Source organism: Macrotis lagotis, chromosome 3 (genome assembly GCF_037893015.1).
Source record: "Macrotis lagotis isolate mMagLag1 chromosome 3, bilby.v1.9.chrom.fasta, whole genome shotgun sequence".
Taxonomy (NCBI): domain Eukaryota; kingdom Metazoa; phylum Chordata; class Mammalia; order Peramelemorphia; family Peramelidae; genus Macrotis; species Macrotis lagotis.
The window spans coordinates 167297700-167309762 of record NC_133660.1 but is presented as its reverse complement, the minus strand read 5'-3'; the positions used below and the strand labels follow the sequence as shown (position 1 = coordinate 167309762).

The following is a 12063-nucleotide window of genomic DNA, read 5'->3' as shown; positions in this document are numbered from 1 at the left end:
CTGCCAAAGTGACATGACAAGCACATGAACTGGATTTGAGTGAGGGGGTGCTGTGCTAAGTCACCTGTCTCACTTTTTCCTCTGGAGCCATCTGGGTCCAGTGGCCAGAAATGAATCAGGATGACTGGAGATGGTCCTGGATACGAGGCAATCAAGGTTAAATGATTTGCCCAAACCAGTAAGTGTTATGTGTCTGAAGTCACATTTGAACTCCTGCCCTCCTGACTCTTAAGGCCAGTGCTCCACTGCACTTCCTAGCTGCCCCTTCATTTATAAACAACTTTTGGAACAGGGCTGCTAGGTGGTGCAGTGTATAAAGCACCGGCCCTGGAGTCAGGGAGTACCTGAGTTCAAATCCGGTCTCAGACACTTAATAATTACCTAGCTATGTGGCCTTGGGCAAGTCACTTAACCCCATTTGCCTTGCAAAAAAAAACCCTAAAAAAAACCCAACTTGTGGAACAGAGGAAGATTAAAGATGAGACTGGACTGTTTCTTGGAGGAGTAAAGACAATGACAAGTGATGGGAGAAAGAACTGTTTGGTTTTTATATTGCTTTTTCTGTTTGGGTTTTTTTTTTGCAAAGGATAATTTGTAACATAAATAATGGGAAAAAATGACTAATAGGGAGTTGATTCCCAAGATATGCAGGGAAAGAATAAGAGAGCACCTCACCTAGTTGCTCTTGATGAATTCAAATCACCCAGCCAAGATGAACTATAACCTCATGTATTGAAAGAATGGAGAATGGAAAGGTACGTCAGCATTAGAAAAGGGCAAATGTCATTCAATTTTTTATAAAAAAAGATAGAACATAATCTGCAAACCATAGGATAATGAGATTAATCTGAAACATTATTAAAGAATTGGCTAGTGAATATTTAAAACATTGAGAATGGGCAAGTCATTTAAAATTTTCAGTGATTATAAAGTATTAACATGTCTTCATCCAGAAAACAACATTTCAGGGATGAACTCTCCCTTAAAACGTAAGCAAATAGCAGAGTGAATTAAAAACCAGAATCCTACAATATGCTGCTTACAAGAAGCTCATTTGAAGCAGAGAGATACATATAGAATAAAAGGTTGGAACAAAATATATTTTGCTTCAGCTGAAGTGAAAAAAGCAGGGGTAGCAATCCTTATCTCAGACAAAGCAGCTGCAAAAATAGATAGCATTAAAAGAGACAAGGAAGGAAACTGTATCCTCCTAAAAGGTACCATAGACAATAAAGTGATTTCAATACTGAATATATATGCACCCAATGGGATAGCAACCAAATTCTTAGAGGAGAAGCTGAAAGAACTACAGGAAGACATAAATAGAAACTCTACTAGTGGGAGACCTCAACCTCCTCCTCTCAGATCTAGATAAATGGAATCATAAAATAAACAGGAAAGAAGTTAAGTAGGTAAATAGATTGTCAGAAAAACTAGATATGATAGACTTATGGAGGAAACTGAATGGGGATAGAAAGGAATATACCTTTTTCTCTGCAGTACATGGCACTTATACAAAAATTGACCATGTACTAGGGCATTAGAAAACAACATTCCAGATAACCATTTTGGGAAGCATTATTGATCTAGTTGAGTGGGGAGTATTATAGAGTTGCCTGGATTGTAGAAAACATTTGATGAAGTATCTTACATTATTCCTCTGGAAAGGATGGAGAGATGTGAACTAGATGATAATACAACTAGATGGGCCCAGAGCTGACTAAATGACTGTATTAGAAATTCAAAGTCAACTAGGTACTGGAGTGCCCTAGGCAGTTTTGCTTTTCTCTGTGTTGTCTAACATTAGGGCCAATATTGTTTTCTGTTTTTGTCTTCTTTGCCAAGTCAAAACAATTTATATGATAAGTAAAATAATAATGAAAAGAAAAACACTTGAAAGACCTCTAGACTTTACTCAAAGAACAGAATGATTATGATGGCCAAGGACTACTGACAAAATAAAACTCACCACTTAACACAGAGGTGATGGGCTAGAGATACAGAATGAGATATGATTTCTCAGATATGGCCAATGTATTAACTTGTTTTGCTGAATTAAAAATTTTTTAAAAATGAATGTGTCTAATTAGGGATAATGGTTGTGATTTGTAGGCAGTGATAGATATGTAAAGAAAAATGAGAATCAAGAGAATTATTTTAAAAACACACAATTTAATTAAATTAAGTGCAGAGATGGCACAAAGTAATATTTTTTACTTTGTCCTTTACCACTTACAATTACATCTTTTTTTTGCCATCAGCAAAATGAGGATACACCCCATTGCTATCTTCTTCACTGTGCTATTGGGAGTTTTGAATGAAACAGAAGAAATGAGCTAAAAGCAACAAATAAACATAAGGATTAGTATAGTTTAGAAGGTTGGATCCCTAATGAGAAGACCTCCTTTATTTAAAAAAAAATAGGTATGATTCAACAAAACAAATCAACACATTGGCTCCATCTCAAAACAACATTTTTGATGGAGAATTATCATGGTTGACATACTAAGAATCCTTTACAGTTGTTACTTTTTTCTCTGATGTAGCACAGATTTTTGTACCCTTTGAATCAAAAAACTATCATGAAGTTAGTCATCATAAACTCTAATGGAACAAGGTGGCATTATTGATAGATAGTTTCCCTCGGAGTCAGGAATACCTGGGTTTAAATCCCTTCTCTGATACATGATGACTTTGTAATCCCAGGTAAGTCATTCAACCTTCAGTGATCTAGACAGCTCAACATTAATTATATTAGAAGTAAATCTGTTTTACTCATTGGAGTTTCCCTCATCATAGTGGTTGCATACAGAAGGAACTTCATGATTCTTTTTTTTATGGTTGGTTTGTTTTATAAGGCATTGGGGTTAAGGTCATACAACTAAGTAGAGTATAAAGTGTCTGAGACCCTGACTCCAGGACTGGTACTCTATACACTGTGCCAGCTAGATGCTGCCCCCACCCCGCAAACTTCATGATTCTTAATGACATACTTACAGAGCATTCACTTTCAAAATATTTCTTCCAAGTTGAAAAGAGAAATATATTACCTCTTGGAAAGACTTATATGAACTGATATGAGCAGAATCAGAATAATGTTGTACACAGCAACAGCAATATTGTTTGATGAAGAATTGCGAATGACTTAGCTATTCTCAGCAATACAATGATCCAGGACAATCTCAAAGGAGTCATCGATGAAGCATACCATTTTCCTCCAGAGAAAGAATTGAAATTCTCTGTATACAGACTAAGCATTATATTTTTCCTCTTTCTTTCACTTTTTTATTTGAGTCTTCTTGCACAAAATGATTAATATGGAAATGTTTAACATGACTGCACATGTATAAACTATATTGGATTGCTTACTATCTTAAGGAGCAGAGAGAGAGAGAGAGAGAGATTGAATTTGGACTCAAAACTTTAAAAAAAAGTTTAAAAATTTTTAAAATGTAATTGGAAAAAATAAAATATGGTATAAAAAGTTCAATAAAGGGGCGGCTAGGTGGCATAATGGATAAAACACCGGCCTTGGAGTCAGGAGTACCTGGGTTTAAATCCGGTCTCAGACACTTAATAATTACCTACATGTGTGGCCTTGGGCAAGCCACTTAACCCCATTTGCCTTGCAAAAATCTAAAAAAAAAGTTCCATAGAGAGCTATAAAAATAATGTATATAAAAATCCATAGTTACATAATCTTTTTTAAAAACCTGACCTTTGAATATGGAAATGTTTATGTTTGTTGAGTTTTTCAAGGTCATTATAAAAAAATCTTAAAAAATAAAAAGAGAAAGATATTCAGGCAGAATGAAATTATTTGATTGTAGCAATCAGCAATATAGTTTTGAATTACACTCTTAGTATCCCTTCTGGTAATTTAGGGTTCTTTCTTCTGCTGAGATTTTGCCACAGAGAAGACCTCATCTACACAAAAATTGATCATATATTAGGGCATAAACACACCACAAGGAAAAAATATTAAATGTATCTTTTTCAGATCATGATGCAATGAAAAATATATTCTATAAAAGGTCATGAAAAGATAACAGAAAATTTATTGGAAACTAAAAAATTTAATCCTAAAGAAAGAGTGGGTCAAGCTCAAACCACAGAACTGATCAATAATTTCATTAAAGAGAATGACAACAATGATACAACATACCAAAATTCATGGATTACACAGAGAAGACTTTGGATTTGGGAAGTAGTAGTTTCAAGAGGTCATAGGGACTTTCACACACACACAAACACACACACACACACACACACACACACACACACAAACATTATTCACTAACCTGCATGCCTTCTTGGCCTGAAATTCCTACTCCAATGTCAGCAACTTGTATCATACTAACATCATTGGCTCCATCACCTTCCCAGGGTCAATTGGATATGGGAGAGAGGATGCATTAAAAAGAAGGGATAATAATATAACTTCAGATGTGGAAAGTTATGAATTAGGAAATCTTTACTGATTATGATAAATAAATCCCTTCCCTGCTTATCCCACTTTTCTCAAATCCTATGGAAGAAAAATCACCCAAATGGAGAAATTAAGATCTTGTCACAAAAATTAAGGGGGACAAAATGCATAATGATGCCTATACTCACCAACAGCCAAGGTCATCACTTTGAGTTGATTTCGTACTAATTTTACCACTTCACTTTTCTGCAGGGGTGTTGCTCGGCAGCAGACAACAGCTTGGCACAATCCAGTGAGTTCTAGAAACTGACTCTGCAGACTATCCTGCAGTGCAAACTCTAATGTTTTCCCAGTGATAATGAGTCCAACTCGAAATTGAGGAATGTGAGTGCCGGAAGACTGGACATTTGGAGGACTTTGAATATCTTTCTTAAGTTCTTCTAATACCTTATTCATCAACATCTCATAGGCTTCCTTAAAGAGGCAGGAGAGAGAGAGAGATAGAGAGAGAGAGAGAGAGAGAGAGAGAGAGAGAGAGAGAGAGAGAGAGAGAGAGAGAGATTTATTGTATCCATCAAATTAAGCTAGAGTGGGAAATAATCTAATAAATTTCAGTAATCAATAAGAATTTTGAAGAGAGCCATGCATGTATGTCTTGGAGTCTGTTTGTATGTGCCATTACAAGTTGGGGAAAGAATTAGTCAAATTAGTGAAAATATCCTAAAAGCAATAACTCTAAAAAGAAAACTAATGAGATACAAGATTTTATATATATATATGTATATACATACATATATATATATATATATATATATAATACTTAGGTACTTCTATTATCTAATTAAATCTTCTGGAAGAGCTCCTATTTATATAGGATTGTTAAAATTTGCATAGTGCTTTACACTCATTACCTCTCCTTTGATTCAGAATATAGCCATGAACGACAATAATAAAAAAGAACTCTGGCTAGCCAAGACAAATACCAGTAACTATGCATGAAAGCTTTAGAACATTACCCTCAGAAAATACTCTCAAACTCTTAAGACTATTTTAGACAAATTGTTAAAATGCCAGCTCCTCTGACTTCATGGAGAAAAACATGGAAAAACTTGCATGAACTGATGCTGAACCAGGAGAACATTGTATAAACTAACAGAACACTGTGAGATTATCAACTATGATGGATTCAGCTCTTCTCAGTAGTTCAGTGATCAAGGACAATCCTGAAAGACAGGTTAAGAAAATGCCATCCACATCCAGAATAAAATCCATCATGGAGTCTGAATGCAGAGTAAAGCAGACTTTCACTTTTTAAAACTTCTTTTGTTCATTTGTTCCCTTTTAAAACTTTTTATGTTTTTTCTTTCTTTCTCATGTTTTATTTCCCTCTCAGTTCTAGTTCTTTCACAGCTTGACTAATATAGAAATATGTTAAACTTAATTTTATATGTACAACCCATTTTAAATTATTTGCTGCCATGGGAAGAGAGGTGGGAAGGGAGGGAGGTAGAAAAATGTGGAACTCAAAAGCTTGCAAAAGGATGAATGTTGAAAACTCTTTGCATGTAATTGGAAAATAAATAAGAAAAAAAAGCTCCTTGAGAATGAAGATTGTTTCATTTATCATCTTTTCATCACTAGTGGCTAGCACAGTGCCTGGGATAGAGGAAATACTTAAAAAAGACTTCCATTGATTGAATAAATGATACTGAAATTCTAAGGAACTTGGTTAGGTAGCTTCTAAAGTCTCTCTGAGATTAGAAGCAGTAATTTAGAAGGGGGAGGGTAGGTTGCTAGGGAGCAGACACACTGACAGCAATAGAAAGTGACAACTGACAGCTTGACATTCAATGTAGAAACAAAAATCATAAATTGCCCAAGTGATCATAAAACATGGAGGATTCCCCAGTCCTCAATTTACTCTGGAGGTCATATTCAAGAGATCCTGAGGCCACAGTATAAAATTCAGTAAAATAATTAATGATTAAAATGGTGACTCTCCATGCTCCATATATTCTGTTTAAGAAAACAGGGAAGAGTAACTGAAGACTATCTTCTTATATACCCAACTTTCATTTTAAATATTTCAGAAAGACTTTTCATAAAAGACATGTAAAAATCCCTTGTTCATGATATAGATCATGGATAAGATCTGTCAAGAATGAGCAGAAATAAGTGCTCAGTCATATTAATGGGATGAGCAAAGGTATCATTTTCTGCTTCTATTGTCATGTTTGGATAAATTTATGAATGTGTATTAGACTTCTAACACTTTGGTCATTTTTAAAATATAAATCTACAGAGTGAAAAAGGGGAGAAAAAGATTTAAAAAGAATGGAAAATTTTCAGTCTTTAAGCACCTAACAATCTACCTGGTAAAAAAAATGTTTAAATGGCTGACATTGTATGAGATACTGGGGGAGTCCAGACCTGGGATTTCATTGGACAGAAAGAAGACTTGGAGTTCTAAATTCAATGGGTTTGATAATTCCCAGAAAAGAAAGTCCTACAATCAGTGTAGATCAGTAACTATCCTGCAGCTTTGTTTTCAAGACTTACCTGGTACACTGAGAAGGGAAAGGACCTTCTCAGAATCAAAATAGACAATGTGTCACAGACAGGATTTGAACCCAGGCCCTCTTTCATCAAAAGTCAGCTCTATTTATTATACATAGGAGGTTCTTAATGAATGATAGATTGACTGAGATTGTCAATCAGTCATCTATCATTTATTAGGCACCTTCAATGTACCAAACACTGACTAAGTGCTAGGGATAGATACAAAAGAAAGGCATCCCCCCAGCCCCCAAAACAGCTCAGTCCCTACAATCCAGGAGCTCACAGTTCAATGAAGGAGTCGCCTGAGAACAAAATGAGGAGGCAGCTGAAACTACCTTTCAACAGTCCAAGAAAAAAGATGTAATTCTCAAGGCATTCTTTGGTAGTAGTAATGACTTGGATGCTATTATTTTAATTAGAACATCATCATAAGTGAAAAGAAAGCAAACACTGACTTGGTAGCTTGTTCAAAATTCTTTTATTTGGTGATTAAATTTGCTTTATAGATATTAATTCATTTGATCCTCCCAATTGGGTGGGATGTTATTATCACTGATTTTACAGATAAAGAAACCAAGCCTCAGAGGGGTTAAGTGAGTTGCCTGGCATAATATAGCAAGCAAGGCTTGGAGAAGGCATTTGAATCCACATTATGATGAGACTTCAATAAGACATTTTCAAATCAGTCAAACCATAAAGTGGGTATGATATTCAGGGTGCCATGCTAGGCACTGTCCAAATTCTGCAAGGAGCTTACAATCTGCTTTGTTGGAAGGGAAGGGGTGTAGTAGGGTACAAAGATCACCAGATTTGGGGTTAGAGAACTGGAGTTCAAATTCCAGTTCTGCCTTTGACTAACTATGATCTTGGGTAGGTTGGTTCCACTCTGTAAGCTTTGGATTTTTGAATCTGTAAAGGTCCCTTCTGGCTCTAGCTCTCTCTGATGATAGCCCTGATACCAGAGTTGTGGTTATATGGTGGGACCCTCCTTCCCTGAGACATATTTGACTCCATCATCCTTTTTTAATCCTGTGCCATTTTTGGTGTGTCTTCTGAAAATGCTTCATAAAGATGTAACTAACATGCTGGAGGACTTTCTCTAATTCTTTCCTCATCCTAGAGTCTCTTCTAGCTCTAACCCCATGATCCCCTGATCGGTTATCATCTCTTCATCTATTAATGCCTGTCAGAAAGTGTTGCTTCCTGCAGACAAATCATTGGTAGTGACAGAATCTATTGATGCCTGCCACACTGATGTATTACTGTAATTTTAATCATTAGGATGTTGTACTTGCATACACAGAGGAAATATTTAATGGGAAAAAACAGTGTTAGAATGGTAAAGTAGAAAGAGTTTTGACTCTGCATCAGATGGCCTGGGTTGAAATTCAAAATCTAATATTTAGTATCTGAGTGACCATAGTGAAGGTGCTTTATTACTTCACTCAACTTCCTCATCTGTAAGGAGCTGTTTTAGATAACTTAGGAAGTCCTTTCCATTTCTAGGTCTAGGATCCCATAGCATAAAATAGATGAGATTTCTGTGGCAGCACACAATTGAAAACAATCAATTTAACAAATGAGATATAGCTGCATTTCTTGCTCCCAAACAGTTTCAAGATCAGTCCCACTGTCATCTGCCAAGTTCTATCTGAGATATCTAGATGGTGATGGTCTAATTCAACAGCACAGTTCTATGTCATGGGTTTGATGATTTACATTTTTTAAGCTTGTGTATAGTTAGGTTCTCAATAAACATTGATCGAGTTCCTACAAGGAGTCAGGCACTGGAGATACAAAAAAAGAGGCAAAAATCCTGCCTGCCCTCAAGGAGCTCCCAATCTACTAATCAAGTCAATTTCTTTGACATTCCTGTGGTTTTCAATGAGACAACTTTGTAGTGTGTTAAGGCTTGATATCATTAATTAAATGTCATTAGTCAGTGGGAACATTTGGAAACAACACCCAACAGTCATAGGGAAAACTTCTTTTGCTTGGACTCTGGTCAGACACTGTCTTCCATGTCACTGATGAAAGCACAACTTAGGTGAGCAACTCTCTCCTTGTTTGATCCTTCCCTTCCAATCTGGCTCCTCAGCTGGCCTTCCTTTTGTCCACATTTCCAGTGCTTATCTCAAAGGAGGTGCCCAATACATACTTGTTGTATACTGAATGAATGTCACTAAATAACATCATCTCTGCAGTTTTATTCTGTTAGAATATTCTCTGATTTTAATGTATTCCTGAAAGCCCTTTATTATACGGAGAACTTTCAAGGCATTATTTTGTTTGAATAAGTCAAGACATTACTTTTTTAACTAATAAACAGACACAGCTAGATTCAAGAACATGGTACCTGACAGGTGACTTAGCACAGCACCCCCTCACTCAAATCCAGTTCATGTGCTTGTCATGTCACTTTGGCAGAAATAGAAATGAACTCCCCATTGTATATATAGTGCTTTGCATTCTTGCTAAAAAAAATCCCAACAATAGCTAAAAGAGAAAGAGGTATCATCTGAGCATTTTGAAATGTTCTAGGTGCAAGATTGTGAAGTTGTGAACTTTCATAATGTAAATAAGTAGTGATAATGATAGATTATTTTGCTATATGGTAAATATGTTGAAAAAACAAAGAGATTAGGGAGTATCTTTTATTCTATATACCTGGACCTTCCCTTCTTTGATTCAATTTAAAAAAAATTTTTAAGGAAAATTTCTCAGAAAAATTTTGCCTCTAACCTGCTTCTGAAAGAGAATAGACATGTGATGTTAAAAATGGCCTAACCCTAATTGTTGTATGAGTCAACAAAGCTTTTAGTTTAAGAGTGCCATGCCATTTTAAATGTTAATTTACACAATTCAATCATACTTGTCTTGAACAGGTAAAATAGTGGAGAGAACATTAAATTTATAGTTAGAGCATGTAATTTCTCTTTGTGGTTCCATCATACATAGCTCTGTGATTTTGAGCAAGTCATTTCTTTTTTTTTTTTTTAGTTTTTTTTTTTTGCAAGGCAAATGGGGTTAAGTGGCTTGCCCAAGGCCACACAGCTAGGTAATTATTAAGTGTCTGACACCGGATTTGAACCCAGGTACTCCTGACTCCAAGGCCAGTGCTTTATCCACTATGCCACCTAGCCGCCCCCAAGTCATTTCTTGAATTGGGTTCAAGTCACTTAACTTCACTGGACTATTTCTTCATTTTTCAAATAAAAAGGTTGGACTAGATATTATTTGAGGTTTCTTCTAGTTGTAGGTCTATGACTTTATGATCTTTTGAACTCTGAGATTATTCCCTGATGTGTGAGTAATATTTTATTACTTAGCCTACAGAGATATTTATAAGGCAGCATCAAATTAGGTGATGTGTGTGATCCAACTATAATGTATTATATAAATAAGTACTACTATTCTGGGTTTTTTAAATTATCTTTCACTGAATCCTTACTCTGATGCCTTACTGTGATGTAAAGTTAATTCTGAAAGCTTCTAGTGTATAGACCACAAGTTCTGATAGGCCCAGCCCTCTAAAAACGCTTTTGTTATGTTGCTGGGATGGAACTTGTGTTTGCTATATGAGGTTTAACTTAGATAACTATCAAGAAGCTCATTACTTTAAAAAAACTGGCAGGAGTTTTTTATATTTTGGGGTTTTTTGGGGGGAGTTTTATATTTTGTTTTATATTTGGGGGTTTTTTTGTTCTTAGCCACAGAAACACATACATTTCATGGGATATGATGCTATGGAAAGTCTGTTAGGCTTTGAAACAGCAAACCAAGGTTCAGCTACCAGCTCTTTTACTTAACAGTCTTGTGACCCTGAACAAATCACAACTTCTCTAAGCTTTGGTTTCCTCATATATACAATGAGGAGTTTGGATTGAGTGATCCCTTCTAGCTCTAAATTTATGATTTTGTGATCTCTGACAAAAACATATTGAATTGGGAGTATGTCCTTGAGGGAAAGGGCAGTTAGCTGGCGTCAAGTAGATTGAATTTTGAGTCTGGAGTGAGAAAGACCCCTTTTCCTCCACTATTATATACTATTTCTCAGACTTCAAAAAGTCATCAATGATGAGGGGGGGAAAAAAGATTAAATACAACTCCCAACCCTGCTCCCCCTTCCCCTCCCCCCAAAAAGCAGAGTTATCTTTGGGCACTTGGCATTTTCTGCCCTTAGTAGGGAAGAGGGGAGAGGTGAGGAAGAAGAGGCCATGAAAAAATGGTTATAGAGTGGGGGATACACAAGATATTTGTAGGTCTGGTCCATTTAGGTTTTATACTGAAAGGCTTCTTGAGTTCAAATCCAGCCTCATTCATTAACCATACAATAGTGTTATACATACATTTTATATATATATATATATGTACTAACTAGATGTGAAGTCCTGGGCAAGACACTTAATCCTATATGCCTCAGTTTCTTCATTTGTAAAATGATCTGGGTAAGGAAAATGGAAAACTACTCCAATATCTTTGCCAAGAAAACTCCAAATGTGCTCACAAAGAGTTGGATACAACTGAAACAACAAAACCACATCCATGAAGGAAAGTTTTCACATTCAGTCATGCCCAAAGGGCAATAAAATATGCATAACCTTTGATCCAGCAATATCACACTGGGTCTGTATTCTGAAAAGATCATGAAAAAGGGTAAAAATCCAACATGTTCAAAAATATTCATAGCAGCTCTGTTTGTAGTGGCAAAGAACTGGAAACTGAGGGGATGCCCATCAATTGGGGAATGGCAGAACAAATTGTGGTATATATATATATATATACTGTATTTCCCCATGTATAAGAAAAATTATTTGAAAAATTTGGGTTCTAAAACTGGGAGCAGCTTATACAGTGGTTGTAGATTTTTTTACTTTCATTTCTTGCTTTTTTGTGCTTGTTGTCTTGCACTCATTGTTTCCACATTTGTCACTGGTATATTAGGTTATATTTTGTCATGTTCTGCCCAGAAATGGCACAGAAAGACTTTGTATGATGCTGAATTCATTTCAAAGTGATTCAAAGTGATCCAATTTGCAAAAATGAATGGAAATCTGTGCTTCTGAAAGTAAGTT

At 35.8% G+C, this 12063-nt stretch overlaps 1 protein-coding gene across 1 annotated transcript; it reads right to left on the bottom strand.

The window, feature by feature from the left end:
* Positions 1–1273: 1273 nt before the first annotated feature.
* On the bottom strand, positions 1274–4901 carry LOC141516313 (phospholipid-transporting ATPase VD-like). The gene is made up of 2 exons (XM_074227466.1): positions 4618–4901; positions 1274–4378 (listed from the first exon to the last, which is right to left on the bottom strand). Exons 1-2 carry the CDS (start codon positions 4889–4891, stop codon positions 4290–4292), a joined length of 363 nt encoding a protein of 120 aa, XP_074083567.1. The 5' UTR covers positions 4892–4901; the 3' UTR covers positions 1274–4289.
* Positions 4902–12063: the final 7162 nt, after the last annotated feature.

Coding starts and splice junctions, on each gene's coding strand:
- LOC141516313 (XM_074227466.1), bottom strand. CDS start 4,891: ATGTTGATGAATAAGGTATTAGAAGAACTTAAGAAAGATATTCAAAGT. Junction 4,379..4,617: donor AGTGATGACCTTGGCTGTTG/GTGAGTATAGGC, acceptor GACCCTGGGAAG/GTGATGGAGCCAATGATGTT.